The sequence below is a fragment of the Lytechinus variegatus genome, chromosome 9, assembly GCF_018143015.1.
Source record: "Lytechinus variegatus isolate NC3 chromosome 9, Lvar_3.0, whole genome shotgun sequence".
Lineage (NCBI taxonomy): Eukaryota > Metazoa > Echinodermata > Echinoidea > Temnopleuroida > Toxopneustidae > Lytechinus > Lytechinus variegatus.
The window spans coordinates 34,239,746-34,257,361 of record NC_054748.1 but is presented as its reverse complement, the minus strand read 5'-3'; the positions used below and the strand labels follow the sequence as shown (position 1 = coordinate 34,257,361).

The following is a 17,616-nucleotide window of genomic DNA, read 5'->3' as shown; positions in this document are numbered from 1 at the left end:
GAGAACAATGTCACAAAAATAGAAAAATAATCCTTTCTGTTTTTTCTGAGAGAATATTATTCATATTGTTTATCAAGAGACAATAAATATTGTTTTATAAAAATGAAATATGTCTAGCTGATTTCAGTGTTTAAAACGAAACATTCAGAAGTTTGCTACCCTTACTACGATACACAGGGTGGCAAACTTCAAACTTGGATTTCTCAATGTAAAATCATGCAAGGCCAAGCCATATGTGCAAACAAATACTCACATGTCATACACATTCTCTGTAGATATATCTTTCCTTTGAAAAACTGAAAATAAAATATGCCATTAGGTCACCGCACACCTTACGACTGTTCGCGATCCGATTTTGGAACAAATCGCATTTTGCTCATTTTCTGAAAATGTTAATGGAACATATCATTTCATTCGAGGTTAAAATCAATTGAAAGAATACTAATATAACCATTTTGTAAGATTGTAAGCCTCTATTTTGGAGTTAAGGCCAAATTAGTTTCAAATCGTAGCCTATCGTACGACTGCTATGACGTCATTATGACTAGATATTAAATTTGCTTTTATATTAAGGATGACAGCATTGTCACAGATATGAACATAGGTATTTATACGATGATTTCGAACATAACACAGTAAGATATTCCAAGTCTCAATATTAGCATCACATTCTACTCTGTTTTATTCCAAATTGAGTCGCAGACCAATCGCAAGATGTGCGGTCGCCTTCAGTTCGTCAATCTCAGACAGTATTTCAGAATGCAAGTAGATATATAAAATAAATTCACCTATATATATAGTATTTCATTTTCACAATTAAATCAACTTGCTCTTCCAAACTTCTATGTATAACTCTTGTTTACACATCCACATAAAGAAAACAACAGACTTTCAGAGGAGACAGGAGACTAAATGACATTTAGACTAAGTGATGGTTAGACCAAGTAGTAATAAGACCAAACTGATAGGAAACCAAATGGGTTTAGCCCATGATGGTGTTAAACAATCTCATAATTAAACCATCTGCTAGTAGACCAAGTAGGTTTAGCCATGATGGCTTTAGATGGTCGGAGAATTAGACCATATGCTAGGAGACCAAGTAGGTTAAGCCATGAAGGTGTTAGACAATCTGAGAATTAGACCATCTGCTAGTAGACCAAGTAGGTTTAGCCATGATGGTGTTAGGCAATCTGAGAATTAGACCATCTGCTACTAGACCAAGTAGGTTTCGCCATGATGGTATAAGACAATCTGAGAATTAGACCATCTGCTACTAGATCAAGTAGGTTTCGCCATGATGGTATAAGACAATCTGAGAATTAGATCATCTGCTAGTAGACCAAGTAGGTTTAGCCATGATGGTGTTAGATGATCTGACTGAGAATTAGACCATCTAAGTGTAGACCAAGTAGGTTTAGCCATGAAGGTGCTAGCCCATGATGGAGTTAAACAATCTCATAATTAGACCATCTGCTAGTAGACCAAGTAGGTTTAGCCATGATGGCTTTAGATGGTCGGAGAATTAGACCATATGCTAGGAGACCAAGTAGGTTAAGCCATGAAGGTGTTAGACAATCTGAGAATTAGATCATCTGCTAGTAGACCAAGTAGGTTTAGCCATGATGGTGCTAGATGATCTGAGAATTAGACCATCTATGTGTAGACCGAGTAGGTTTAGCCATGAAGGTGCTAGACAATCTGAGAATTAGACCATCTGCAAGTAGACCAAGTGAATCCAAGCGCCTTCAAAGACACTTAGAATTTATACAGTTTTCATTGTCTTTCGTAAAATAAAGTTATTCATAATCTCTGAAACATAATCATGAAAATATGTAAAACATGAATAAGTTGAAGACTAGAAGTGAAAATAAAAAAATTCAGGTAAATAAAAATAGTTTTGAAACATAAGATGGCAAGAACACCATTGTTTTGATTTTTTCAGAATATTTATAATTCATGCAGCTTTCTTCTATGCTAAAAATAAAGTAAAAACAACCCCCCCAAAAAAAACACAACAGCATGCATAATAAATCCTTTGTGCAACGACTTAACAGTGAACTCAATGGAGAATAAAATGTACAACATAAATGTATAATACAACTTGCAAATAACAGATTAAAATGATGATGAGGTTTAAAGGGACAGTCCATCTGAAAATAAAATGCTTCAATAGAAGAGGCAAATCGGATCTCCAGGTCAGTAAAATTCGAAGGAAATGGTGAAAAGAAAGTAGTCATGCCTTTCTTTCTTAAATTGGGATTATTTTAACATCAACAGGCAATTATGTTAAGTATTTTCTAAGCTTCTCTCCAATTTCATCTTGTATCTGAATCGATAGAGTTGTATATTTTTTCTATGTAGAGATCTTTAAAATATGCATAAATGTGCTATTCAGATAGAATATACAACCAACAATGAGATGAAAAAAAATCAACTCTCTAGCTTTGAGCAAATGAAAGGGATGCTTATCTTATAATTGAAAATGACACAAGAGTTTGCAGAAGACAAATTTATTGCTTTTTTAACTTTAACAAGTTATCACTTGATGTTTAAAAATTGTATAATTCGCACAGAACTTCATTTGTCACTCTTCTTCTTTCAAGACCATCTTCAGAACCAAGGGAGCATTCCACAAAATTGTCACTGACAAGTCTCACTCTGCCAATCAGATGCACCAATTTGAGTAGCTTGTAACAGAGGTCGATTTTGTGAAACACTTCCAAGAGTGGATTTACCGTCCCTTTAAAGCCTACAGAAAAAGATGAATGAAAACTCATAATGAAAATAAAAGAAACAGGAAGAATGGAATTTGACAAAGAGAACGTCGGGCTCCATCTTACAAAGAGTTACGATTGATCTGATCAATCTCAAAGATATGAAAATCCATCAATGTCATCCTTTTTGCTTCATGAAATTTGCTCAATGTCCTTTGAAAACAAAGAGAAGCAGACTGAGTTTTTCAAGAAAACAGAGAATGTATGAATATACGTCATTTCTAGAAAATATTTTGAATATGTATGTTAGATGTTGATGCTGCTGGCCTTCCATAGTTGCGATTGATCGGATCAATTGCAACTCTTTCTAAGATGGAGCCCAGGGCTCGGTAACATAAAGCTTAGCATTTGATCATAAGATTCACAATTGTGTATGATCAATCACAAACTTCAGCCCTACAATCAATCGTTATGCTTTATGATACAGGGCACTGGTGGGTATTTCATGAAACTGTTCTTAAGTTAAGGGTGACTTAACAACGATTGGGGATCCCTTCTTATGGTAAATGGTATACAGCAAAATTGGTGATGGTTTAGCGCGAAAGAAAGGTTCAACAGTCATTCTCAAAGTCGCTCTTAACTTAATAGCTTTGTGAAACAGCCCACAGGTGTGTCTTTATGTAATAAATTATTGCTATTTCAGGTTTTATGTACAAAATACTATTTCCAAAATACGATTTCCCCGACACTTATACAACCTCTTTCGCACTGCAGAAATGCAGTCAAGTTTGCAATGCTTCAGTCAACCTTCTGGGGATCCAACCATCTCACCTTCTTTCTGCCGACATTCAGTTACCGGTAACCATAATTTTCCCCCAATACGAAGAGATATGAAGCCAATTAAAAGCGTGAACCACAAGAAAAAAAAAAGTAGTCTAAAAATAATGGTAATCATACGATACACCACCCATGCAGTATATGCTAGCTGTGATCCTGCCACACTAACACTATCTGGAAACAAATTAATAAGTTCAGTGCGAAATGGTCATCCATATGACCATTTCAATCCAACCCCCCTTTCACACCCAAATTTAATATTTGTACACTTTACTTGAATTTGAATAATGCATACAGACTAAGCGGAAGATAACCAGAGTACTAATAAAAAGGTTAGTGTGAACAGGGACAAACGGATGTTTTATATTACTGCTTCATTGCTCTGACAGCACAAAATGAAACATTATTACCAATTTCAACCGACAAACAGATGATTCATAAATTACATAATATGAATAACAGAAATATTACAGAACCACAATGCAAAGTAAGATATGACTTGAAAATGAAATCAGCTGGTTTGAGTAGCCCGGCTAAAAAGCTGGACGAGTCGACCATGTTACCAATAAAAACAAATAAAGAGTCATGAATACAAAGAGGGAAGATAAAAATAAATATATTATGAGATTGCACAACCAAGCCACTATTATGATACATTAGGCAATCTTCGAAGGAGCGTTCATACGTGGTATAAATACAGCTGGAGTTCACTGCTGGAGGCATTTCATGCTTCAGCAGTTTTCTGTACATGTGAACACACTTTGACTGAACGTGAAGCACTTTAGATAACAAGGTGTTGGAGGAGGGGTGAAATCGGTTAATATACAAACGTTCATCTCTGGCAAGGGCATGACCTCCTCTTGATGACATATGACCTTTGACCTTGCAGGTCAATGAACTCTGTGGGTGAAGACGGGTAATGTTCAGTTGGCCGAGCTGCTAATCGTCTCCTCGTCGCTGAGCTCGAGGTCGATGAGTTCGTCGATCTCCACGGCCCACGGGTGACTGACCCTTCCGTACTGAAAGGAAGAAGGCAGAAATGTTAGTAATGATGACAGTAATGATTTTTTGGGGGGGCATTGAACATTGGAAAGGGCTCCTTGTGGTTTAACCCTATCTAGGCCGGGGTATTTTGGGAGTTCATATGGCCGGGGGGGGGGGGGGGGGGCCTCCCAGGCCCCCCCTAAGATCTCGGCCGTCGACCGCGCGATCGCGACGAAAATTGGCACGCGGGTTGCCTGGGACATAATCTACAAGATTGTATAGTAATTTATTTCATGTGAATCGCTATTAAGTGATTATGCTAATTTATGCATAATTAGTATGCAAAATCATACTTTTTCCTCTAACTCCCTAAATAAAGCTCCAAATGTACTAATTTTTGGTATAGAAACTCTTTGTGGTGTTCTTAGCAAGTATACGTGAAAAAAATTGCGATATCAAATCATTTTCTTATGTATTTTATTGTTTTTTGCAATTTCTTATGTATTTCTTTGTTTTTGACCTTTTGTTTTTCATTGTTTTTTCAATGAAATTTGTTGGGGACTCTTCTGTGATCATAAAAAGCATAAAATAAATACATTTAGACCAGTAAAACTAAAAATAATCATACATTTATGAATTTTGGTTGAAAACACAATTTGCATTGACTTTGTACATGAAATCACGTTTTTGAGCAATTTTCGGTCTGACATGCACTTACATAATGTTGCGTAATTTCCGAACCACATACCCGGGTGACGCAAAGTTGGTCTCAAAAGTTGCGCAAGACTTGAAAGTAAAAAGTCAGCGAGCAGCGCAGTCAAAAAAATTTGCGCGGCGAAAATATTGCGCGATTCGTTGAGGGGGGGGCCTCGGAGGCCCCCCCGGCCTAGATAGGGTTAAGAAAGAAAATTAGACAAAGAGAAAGAGAACGAGACCAAAACAAATGAGGAGGAGAGCAAGATCGAGACAGAGACGGGAAAAGAGAACAAGAACACGACAAAAATAAAAAATAAAGAGTATGAGAAAGAATACAAGAACAAGACAGAACAAAACAAGAGAATGAAAAAGAGAGAAAGAACGAACGAGAACAAGAATGAGACAGAAACAGAGAACAAGAACGAGACAGACATAGAAGAAGAAAAGACAACAAAAGACAGAGAGATAGATAAAGAGAAATTAAGAGAAAGATCTACAGAATAAAGATAAGAAAGACAGAGTCAGAAAAGGAGAAAAAGAAAAAATATGAGTGAAACAAAAAGAAAAATAGAAAGAAAAATGAAGATGAGAAAGAGATAAAGCTTCATAAAATGAAAGAGAGATATAAAAAGAAAGACAGATAAAGAGAAGAAAAAAGAATACGAAGACAGAAGAGAGAGAGAATGGCAAGGATCAGAAAGAAAGACAATATTTAAAAGAATGAAAGAAAAAAAGAAAGACAGATAAATAAAAACGTGAGAAAGAAATAGAGGATAAAAATGAGAAGAAAGAAAAGAGAAAAAAACAGAGAGAGGAAAAACAAAATAAAGAAAGACGGTGAGAAAGGGCATACCTGAATATCCATAAGTGTATTGTAGAATCTCTTGCAAAGCTCCGCCCCATTGTCCATGGTTGGGATGTCCATCATATCCCCCTTGAATAAGATCTTCCCGATCGGACAAACTACGCAAGCTGTACCAGCACCAAAGAACTCAATTATCTTGGAGAAAAAAAGCAAAGAAATGATCAAGGTAATAATTTAATGGAGCATTGAGGCTCAGTGGATTTGTCTCCATACTTTGAAATGGACAATTACCAATTACCACATGGTCTACTTTCATTTAGTTTAATGCCATTCCATCCATCAACATTTCGTCTAACAACCATTTGGTCCATTAACCATTGGTCCAATCATCACTTCATCTAATCACTATTTTGTCTATGATCATTTCATCTCATAACCAGTTGGTCTAATATCCATTTCATTCATTTCGCACAATTTAACACTTAGTCCAATCAGACCAAATGGTACATAGACGAAATGGCTACTGGACCAACTGGTTATTAGACAGAATGCCATTAGACTAAATGAAAGTAGACCATGCCGTGAGTGGACGAACTGATGGTAGATCAAATGATAGTAGTCAAGTTAGCAATTGAACGAATTGGCATTAGACCAATCAGAAATAAACCCTTTGAAACAAGAGGGTCATGGGTTCAGATCCAAGCCATGGCATAATTTCCTTCAGCAAGAAATTAATCATCATTGTGCTGCACTCGACCCAGGTGAGGTAAATGGGTACCTGGTACAAATTTCTTCTTTAAAATGAGTGCGATGTAAATAATTTCTGCCGCCAAGCTGAAGCCGAAGTAATAATAATATCCAAGGTCCTTTACAAAGCATAGAGACATTATTATAATTATGTGATATGCACTGTAAAAGAACTGCTTATTATTACTATTTACACATAAGTATATCACATTGGATGGCTCAAAATGGAATACAAAAAATATTCCTTGAGTGATACATTTTCATTGAGTATTCAATTAAATTATATCATCCAATGTAAATATCAATATCTACATACTCAGGAAAGTTATTGAGAAAACAATGCCACTTATCACATATTTGATGAAATTTTCAATGTTTTGTTTGTCTGCTTTAGTTTATTTGTTGAAATCATATTACTTTCAACCTGGGAAGCATTTCATGAAAGGACTTGTTGGACGTTTTATCCGACAAGTCCTGTTTTATCCGACAGTTACTATAGTAACAGTGCTTCTCAACCAATCAGAATCCAGGAAAGTTGTCAGATCTGACAACTTGTCGGACGAAAATATTGATGAAACGCCCCCCTGGAGTACCCTTTTTATAAGTTTCAAGTGTAAAAAAAACAATGCATGATGGGTAAACAAAACTTACCCTTTTCTCAGAGAGTGCCTTCTGAAATTCATCCATAGCAACCCTGCGCTCGGTCACCTTGAATTCATTCTGGTGGAAAAAATGAGATAACAAAAGCAAGATGTATTTCATAACAAGTGGAATGCCTCTGGCAGTCTCACTTGCATCACGCGATTCAACATAGCAGCAGTGCTGACTTTGAAAGCGACTATAAAATAATCATTCAGAAAAACACCAATCATATGATGACAAAATATTATGTTCATTGACCCTAAATGACATTCGACCTTGATCGTGTGACCGAAGACATGTGCAAGACTTATAATAGTAATACAGTAATACTTGATTAACCTTATATCCACATTTCATGAACTAGATCCATAAACTTTCAAAGTTATGACGGGAATTCAACAAATACCCCAACATGGCCAAAGATCATTGACCTGCATCATGTGACCTGAAACTCATGCAGGATGTTCACTGATGCTTGATCACTCTTATGTCTAAGTATCACGAACAAGATCCATATTACTTTCAGAGTTATGACATTTAAAAAACTTAACCTTGGTTAAGTTTTGTTTTGATTCTCCCAACATTAATACAAGTTCATTGAACCTAAATGACCTTGGTCATAACCTAACCTTTACATAGATTCAATGTTTTAACATTGATAGTCCCGCAGTGTCTTTATACTTCTTTTTCCTGAAGTCCCCCCCCCCCTTATCTCTTTGGTGGATTACATAATCACAAGAAGAAATGTATAGTGGTAAAAAAGACATCTAATGGGCTGCACCTGAAGTCCCCCTCCATTACCTCTTTGGTGGATTTTGTAATCACACAAAAAAAATTACATGATGGTAAAACAAGACATCTACTGGGCTGAATAGCTAAATGTCACTAAATCATTTTTATTTTATTTCTCAGGAATTGATTATGCTCATTTACAGATGAAATCAGAATTCAGCTGTAAATCTACATAAAGTCCCTCAACTGCTAAACATTCTTTTCGGTCTCTGATTAAATTTACATTTAAAAAGACAATTTCAAAATGAAGCCTTCATAATCAGAATTACAATTATCATCCTTATTCTTATTATAAGTATTATTATCATCATTATTACTACTAGTTTTATTATTATCATTACCGTAAGTAACGGTGTATTAACCGCACCTTTTTCTCGGCGGGATAGTAGCAAAAGTCGGGGGTGCGGTTTATACACGGTGACGGGTCTGAGCCAGCCCGCCGCAACCCCTCCCGGGCCTGTTTCAAAATTGGTAACCATCATGCTTATTTTTGAAAATTGTTTTTAAACGATGTTTTCTCATTTTTTATTGATGATTCATATCTCCTCTTTCATGAAGTATAAGTATCCATTCAATTTTTACAACTTTTCTTGAATTTTTCGCAAATTTTATAACGTGATGCAAATTTGAAAGCATGTCGGACGGAATTCTTTCTCTGAAATTAAATGGTCCTAGGTAACACTTAATATCTTTGTTTTGAAACTGCATGTTTATAAATATTAACATATATATCAATCATCCTTTTTATACATTAACTGGAATCATATATGTAGAAATGAATGATTCCTGCAATTTTAGAAAAGGTAACTCAAAATTTTCTGTCCGACATGCAAAAAATTTCCAAGAAGTTTTCCCTCAGAAAAACCATTGACAATTTTATAGATTTTTCCCAGCCAAGTATCAATGAATTGATTGTAGTCTTAGAATGAATGATGATTTTTAAAATTTACCTGCACCTAAGTAGGAAAAAATAAGGATAACTTTTTTTTCCATCCGACATGAAAGTGGCATGTCGGACGGAATCTATTGAGATAGCACAGATTACACTTCTGTTCTGCAGCTTTCAGTGTACAATAACCTCATATATTACAGTTCAGATTCTGGACACACACAATACACAAACTTACACACAATTAAACAGTACTTAGGTATGGTCTTTTCCTGCAATCTGATTGGTCAGAAGTGATGTACACTTTCAATATGTAAAGCACATGGCTTGGGACCTTCCTCTTGCTTTCACCTTTCCAGTATGGTAGTGGATCGTATTACCGAACACTTTTCATGAATTTGATCATATCAAACACATTATTCCAATAAAATTCACCAAACTTTCACCATAAATACACAAATACCTACAAAATATAAACATGCAGAAATTTTGCCGAAATTGTTTTTCATTTTTACGACATCAGCTTCCAATCGGACCCCTCTTTGCAAGTGAAATATTTTGGTCACTTGAAAAGGTATCGTATTACCAAACGTGTGTTTTCTATGGGAAAAGTTGGGAAAACAACAAAGTCACTGATGAGCTATTTTGACCATATTTTATTGTTTTGAGGATATAAAGACTTCGAAATTGTGTTTTTGATAATTTTTCATCATTTTTCTATTTAAGTTCCCTTTGGAAGGAAGTTGCAAAGGTTTAAGCGTATTTGATTATTTTCTGACGCATATGATGCACGCGTTCGGTAATACAAGGCCGGTTGGTAATACAATCACTCACTATACTTGTGTTTTACTGGCCAAGGTAGTGTCCTGTTTTACTGTAGAAAACTAACATTATGTATTGCTTTAAGCATTTTCTAAATGAATAGTAAGAAGTTTAAAACTCAGAGATGCATGTGGGATACAAAATTTGCCCAAAATATAGCTGAAGAAAATGATAATCTACTTCATAAGATGCTCATGTTTTTGGATTGGGGAAGGAAGGACTCTGTGCACTTTAGCAACTCAGTGCATGGGCTATAGCCTATGCACAAATCTATCAAGTGTCTTGTGGAAAGTTAAAATAATACTTGACTGCAATATTGTCTGCTTGTTTTACAATTCAATATGAGAGTGCACTGTTTTACATCTGAATTTGTGAATGATAATAATAATAATAATAATAGGGTAAATAATAATGATAAAAATGATAAAAATAATTTTTCATAATACCTGAAATCAATTTTTGTTTCTCAATTTTTATGAAACTGTATCCCACAATTTGTTATAACATCCTAAAAATAAACAGTGAAAAAAGGAAAAAAAATTCTGGATGTGTGCAAAGAACTTAAAACTTATTTAATTTACCATCCTGATGAATTTATTTCGCGAAAAAGCTATCGTGTTTTGGTTGTGATTTTCAGTGTCCTTGAAGTTGCAAGAATGTGGGAGCGTTCAAAAAATGCAATTAGATGCAAAAATTGGCGTGACTCCCTTGATGCTCAAGATCGAAAAGAAAAAGACAGAAATAGAAAACGTCAAGAAAGACAAAAACTTAAACAAAACAAGGAAAAATATGAGTCTGCTCTTCTGAAAGACAAGTGTCGTAAGAGAATGAAAGCAAGAAATGCTTCCTTGTCTTCTATCTCAACTATTCATCAGTCTGCAACTTCTGATCCCACTTCTAACTCGTCTGCTTCCACTGCCATCCATGCTCCTAATACAGCTAATACATCCTCTACATTCTCTGCTTCTACTCCTGAGCCAGCATGCACCACCAAACCATCTAACCAACCATCTAAATCCAGTCCATTCAGCACGAAGCACTCAGCACTAATTTCTGATATTAAAGCTGTCAAACTTGAGTGAAAGTTTGCACCACTTTCTGTGAGGTCTTATGCAATCATTTTCTTTTGAATTGCATTGTTATTCAACTTTGTTGAATATTTATTGTTCATTGTTCACCAAAAATACTATTGCGATTTGAAAGTCTCATAATTCATGAAATTAGAAAAAAATTGGGGTGATACGATATGCTGTAATTCTGGTAATTTCATTACTGAGAAATAATGAATCGTACAAAAATTGTACTGAACAGCTAAGTGCATTTTGACTGTGTGCTATTAATCATGTCGGACGGAACCTAGCATGTCGAATGGAATTTCATCAATGTTCCTATGGTAACAAAGTTATAAGGAGATGTCAGATCTTTTTAACTATGAAAAACATTAGTACCCATGATGACCTTTCTACAAAAGGCAAGGAATTAATGATTTGGGCAAATTGCTAAAAAAGTAACATTTTCATTCCGTCCGACATGATTGGTTCCGTCCGACATGATGTGTTTTTGAATAGTTCCTGTTGCCATGACAACAATCCTTGAATAAAGATTTTTTTGAGAATTTAATCTTTGGTTCTTCTTCTGTTTATTTGACTGTGAATTGCTCACTTATCACTTAAACTTTCGATAGAATAATAACTTGAATAAGAAAAGTCAAGGGTCCTCATTTCTATCGATTCCGTCCGACATGGTCAGTTTTTGCCCTTTTACAGACAAATTTTGAAAAGATACTTGGGAAGTTACTTATACATGATGAAAGTCATGTAAGCTCTCCATGTCCCTGTACAGAAGTCTAAAGAAAACTACCTCTAACAAAAATGACAGCTTCTTTTGCTATCAAATTCCGTCCGACATGATTACGACAATTTTGAAACAGGCCCTCCCGTACATGTACGTTGTCTGCCAGTTCACAACAAATCGAGTGGCCGGGCGTAGCCGCCCAGGCAATGTCGTTTTGAGGGGTATGAGCCGCGGGTAATGGGAATCGATTAATTAAATATTGTCCATAACAAACGCACCCACCTTCATGACACTAATTTTGACTTTATTCTCGATTCAAAGTAGTGAAGTTCCCTGGCTAATTTAAAAGAGACGCCAAGCACACTCGGTAATATTTTGTCACCGCTGAGTGAGAGTTGAGTGAGCTTAGAGATTGCGTTGTAATGTGGTTATAGTGCGACTTAAGCTGGCGCTATAGCTATTCAAAGTCCCGTTTCGCGCCAGTTTGTTTTTTTTCCTTCCTGTTTGCTTTTCATAAGATACCATGTAAGCCACGCACGAGAGAGACGGCACAAAGCCGTAAAAAACAACTGGAAAAAATGTCAATTTCTTTGTTTCTTGAACCTTCCTGTAATCCCGTATCCAAAATTCATGCTAAGACATCAAATTTCTGAAATTGATTGTGAGATTTTGATGCAAGAAATGTGAATGTTTCTTCCTCCTACGCTGGGAAAGACACAGATCATGATTTGATAAAATACAGTCCGACCTCTCTTATCCGGCCTCCCCTTATCCGGATCTCTCTATTATCCGGACGCACGCTTGCCGAGATTTTTTTTTATTTATTTTTTTTAATCTAGTATCGGTACGTGAGGAAATGAGATCTCAATCTAAACTCAATCCTATACGTAAACTCACTTTGATTACATATATTTCCCAACATAGTCACCCTACACCAAACATATTTTTCATGAATATATCTCACCCAAATCACTAAAAGAACTTTAGGAATAATAATTTCCAGTAAATCAGGGTGCAGCGCAAACATTTCATCACGTTTGTCTTTTTGCTTTCGCGGGAAAAACAACACATCTCTTGCTAGCTAACTTTAGGCCTCAATACGGACAGCGCCATCTAGCATGTTTGAGCCTACAGTCAGTGTAACAATGGCTGACATCGCGAAGCTGCGATACCCGCCGCGATGATCTAATTTTAAAACTTGGTTTCATCGAGTCATTCTCTTTCTTTCGAGGTATGCTCGATGTATACCTCAGTCATTTTAGCAGGTAAATTATCCAAGAGTTTTGGCCATCGATCGATTTAATTTCCATAAAAACAATGCCTATAACTTGCACTGACTCTGCAGTGGATATTGTCTTTACCGTACGCCCACTACAATAGTGTACCGGTAGCTACCGCCGGTGGCCTGGGGAGGCAGTCGGCAGCGCAGCTGTGTGTATTTAATATTGGGTCTCCCAGATCCGGATAAATCCCTTATCCGGATTGGTGCTGGTCCCAACGTGTCCGGATAAGAGAGGTCGGACTGTATACTGGCATGACTGGTACTGTATCGTAGTTTCCAATGTACATGTAATGGCAGTGCTGTGTGTGTGTACACTGTGACTGTGAGGTGAGTGTATAAGTTACCAATATTGTCGGGATTGTTCTTTCTAATATTTGTAAATGAATTGATCAAGAACAGCAGATTTCCGCATACCGGTAATCTCTTTGGATACTTTGAAATCTTAAACTTAGTTTTGTTTCTTCGTACCTCAAATAAGCATGTAAATATGAGATTTTTTTTTTTTTTTTTTTTTTTTTTTTTAGTCCAAAGTTGGGGGGTGCGGTTTATACACGGGTGCGGTTAATACACCGTTACTTACGGTATTTTAACGTGATTTTCTTTGAATAGTGGAAAATAATTCAGTAATTGAATTATTATCATTATTATTATTATCATCGTCAATATTATCATCATCATCATCATCATCGATTATTATTACTATCGCACTCACCCATTCCCTGGCAAGATCAAGCAAGCTTCGCCGGGTGACCCCTGGTAGGATCGTTCCATCGAGGGGAGGGGTGATCAGCTCCTTCTCTCCGGCGTCATTGTACCAGTAGAGGAAGATGTTCATGGTACCCACCTCGGTGAGGTAGTGTTCATCGCCGTAGAGCCAGAGGATCTGCTGACAACCCTTGGCCTCGGCGTCGTGTTGGGGTTTGATGGTTGGAGCATAGTTGCTGTAAAATAATAATAATGAAAATGATGATGAAAATCCATATTTTATTGTTCGAAATAGACATGAAATACACTAAGAAATTCCTTTGCCCAATTGATCGCGGGCCCGGCAGCCCCTGTGCAGCACCAGATCGACGATGCTTTATCCCTTTAATCGTTGAACGCCAAACAGGGTAGCAGCAGCTGAACTCCCATTTCTTTTGGTTTGACGCGGCCGGGATTTGAACTCCGACCTCCCAGTTGTGAGACGGACACTCTACCAACTAAACCAACACACATAATAATATATAAATTTATAAAACGCAGAAACTATTCACATATACATGCATTCTACTGCACTTCTTTTAGGACTCCTAAAAAAATGCTTGTTATTGATTATAGATGTGCTTTGAGTTTTGATTTAAAGTTGTTTACGGATAGTGCTTTTCTAACTTCCAGGGTAAGCTATTTCAGAGCTTAGAGGCTACACAAGCAAATGCTTGGTCACCTAGCGTTACTTTTTTTTTAAGGATGGGAGCTGTAAGAGCAGAGGATCCGTTGAACTGCGCAAATTACAACTGTGATTACTGGTTTTATACCCTAATAATTCTTCTTGACCAAGAAGTGCTTTGTATACAATTAGTAAGAATTTGAATGCTATTCTCTGCCGTATTGTTACCTATTGTAGGTTTCTTAAAATTGAGGTGATGCATATATATATATGTGCAAAACTTCAAAGTAAAAAGTCAGCGAGTGGCGCAGTAAAAACAATCACGCAGCAGAATGGTCATGGAAAATGTCAGGGGGTTGATTCAACCCCCCCCCCCCGGCAGTTTTAGGGTTAAAGGTTTTCCTTAAATTGAACCATTCATATGATTTCATCACAATGGACATTGAAGAGAAAATAAATTTAATAATTACATAACCTTCACAAACTTCCTCAAGGCAACCTTCATATTTTGTGTTCGCAATCTAATCCTGTTAATGAAACTGCGCTTTTCATTTAACATATTGTATCATTTGCATGTGCAGAGTAATCTAATCCTTTTCCTAAAACCACACTTCATTTCACAGATTGCATCGTAATACTACCAGCATTTACAGCAAAGAGCTACTTGGACAGCTGTTTCAAGGCCGCATGGTGAGTGCTGTAGTAATGACAGATTATAAGTGAAAGATGAAGAAGAATAATCTTTATATCCATTATATTCCTCCTTTAGTAAAGTTGTTTAATTTTTTTCAATTTCCTTTGTATGGTTCATTAAATACAAAGATTGTGTACATGTACATACAGATGTTCAATTAAAATTCTCTAACAAACCGAATCCCAAGTAAACCTCAAATAATATAAAGTGCACCCAAGAAAAAAAAAGGAAACCCATATTCATTCACATTTCAAATGCTTCTTGATCCTCCATGCCTAAGCCTTCATATCACATGAGGTATCAACAGGTATCAAAATAAATAGGAAAATCTGCTATTTTAAAAAGACGTAAATGAGATACCACATATCATTTGATAACTTCAGCAAAACCAAATAAAAATCAAGGCAATTTTTTTATTGGGGGGGGGCAATTTTTTTTTTTTTGGGGGGGCAATTTTTTTGGGGGGAGGCAATTTTTTTGGGGAGGGCAATTTTTTTTTGGGGGGGGGGAATTTTTTTTTTGGGGGGGGGAATTTTTTCTTTTTTTTTTGGGGGGGGGGCTTCTTTTGACAACTACCTGCCGAAATCTGCGACACTGGATGTATTGTAGAGGTGCTGTGGCTCAGTGGATAAGTCTTCGGACTTTGAACCACAAGGTCCGGGGTTCAAATCCCACCGCAGCACTAACGCCCTTTAGCAAGACGTTTATCTACATTTGCCACTCTCGACCCAGGTGTAGTAAATGGGTACCCGGTAGGAATTCCTTGAATGCTCGATGCGCCCGATCAGGGTAGCCATGCTAAAGCCGAGGTAATAGTATGCAGCGCTTAGAAACATTTGTATTAAGCGCTATATAAATGTTGCATATTATTATTATTATTTAGGGCCGAATAATGATGTGCGAGAAGAGCCAATGGATATACATGTACCGCACCGAGGTCCGCAGGACCGAGTGCGGTATATCCATTTGACGAGTTGAGCACAGAGTTCATTAGTTAGGTCCTCTACGCACAAGAATGCGTGCATTGTTTGTTTTATACAACCCCTCTCCTCCCCCTGTTACTGAGTTGCCCCTAATGCTATATTTGATCTACATTCTAGATAATTCCAGACCTCGTACTATCCTGCACTTGTAGGATAGTACTTTTGGTATGATGTCAGAGTGCAGGATAGTGCATTTTGGATGCATTAGTGCAATTCGCTGAATATCATGTGATCCGATTTGAACCAATCAGATTACAGAACATTCTTGGGAGTAGTATAAGCTTTAATATTGCAATCAATAGGGATTTCTAGGGCTCCATTTTTAGTTTTCAGGGCTCTTTTGAGCATTTCCGGGGCTAAATCGCTCCGAGCCCCCCTGTAATTTTTTCCCTACATGAATCCCAATTTCCTTTTTTCTGGGATGCAATGTATATTTACAGGCGCGGACCTTACCTTCCCATCTTGGCGTAGCCGACGCCTCCGTGCCACGCCCTGATGTGCATGGTATCGGCATAGAGCGTCACAGGGTTAAATGTACCCGTCTCGAAGTAAGGTCCGACTGGTCCCACAATGCAGTAGAGGAGAGCATGCTTGGGGTAGTTTACACCGAGTGTGGGCTGGAATTACAAGAAATTAAAGGAAGATAAGGGAATGACACTCATACTGTTTACAGGCCTCTACAAAAATTTTTTTCGTCACTTGCCCTGTTGGGCAAGTGATGAAAAAATTGGCTTGCCCGATAGAAAAAACTGCTTGCCCAATTTTTTAAATAATACCTGTTCACTTATTAATGAATAATTAGTAACATTGTTTAATATTGTATGATTTTTAAGTATTTTTTTTCACTATGCTTAGAATCTTGGGTGTGTGTGTGTGTGTGTGCGCGTGTGTTTGTGTGGGTGTGACTGTGAGTTGAACTTTGATATAAATGAATTCAGTATCTAATTTCTACTTCGCCTATTCCAGTACAATAACCTGTACTCGGCCGTGTAATAAAGGCCCACATAGGCACATACCCTAACTTTTCCTGAAGTTCTTTGAAAACGCAGACTTCTACGAAAATTGCATTTCTCTATGGGGGAGTCTAAATTTGGTGAGAATGTATTCATTAATAACTTAAATATACATGACAATGAAGAAATCATCAAACTTTATTGGAAGTTTTGAATAATATACCCGAAATGTAAACTCTGTCTGAAACAGAAAATCACCATCATTGTGGCCTTTACTGAGCGAATTGTCCCCCAGAGCTCTGGCAGAGAGACAGAGCTCAGACTGGCTAGCTAGTATGCGCACGTGTGTGAGGCTCCCGCCGGCCTTGTAAAATAGATGGAGCTTTGTTTGATGATTTATTGTCTGATATTTACCTCATCCCCTCAAAAAGGGAAACAAATGAATTTTAAGTTATAATTAACAAATACGGCAAGTTATTTTGGATGTTAATAGGCCGTTTTGAAAAGCAAAGCCGAATGACATGACAACTCACCAATGCGAAGTTACTAGACTCTGTGATTTATTTCCTGTGTAGTTCTAATTATTTTATCACAGAATTGTGATATCGGAAGG

The 17,616-nt window shown here is 36.9% G+C and overlaps 1 protein-coding gene across 1 annotated transcript in view; it reads right to left on the bottom strand.

Annotated features, from left to right (window-relative positions):
• Positions 1-3,712: 3,712 nt before the first annotated feature.
• Positions 3,713-17,616, bottom strand: part of LOC121422063 (branched-chain-amino-acid aminotransferase, cytosolic-like) — a 42,587-nt gene continuing 28,683 nt past the window's right edge. Inside the window, exons 6-10 of the mRNA XM_041616869.1 lie at positions 16,504-16,667; positions 13,717-13,945; positions 7,435-7,503; positions 6,085-6,231; positions 3,713-4,570 (exon numbers count right to left, since the gene is read on the bottom strand). Coding sequence (XP_041472803.1) covers positions 4,475-4,570; positions 6,085-6,231; positions 7,435-7,503; positions 13,717-13,945; positions 16,504-16,667 — 705 coding nt within the window. The 3' untranslated portion in view covers positions 3,713-4,474. The remainder of the gene's footprint in view (positions 4,571-6,084; positions 6,232-7,434; positions 7,504-13,716; positions 13,946-16,503; positions 16,668-17,616) is intronic.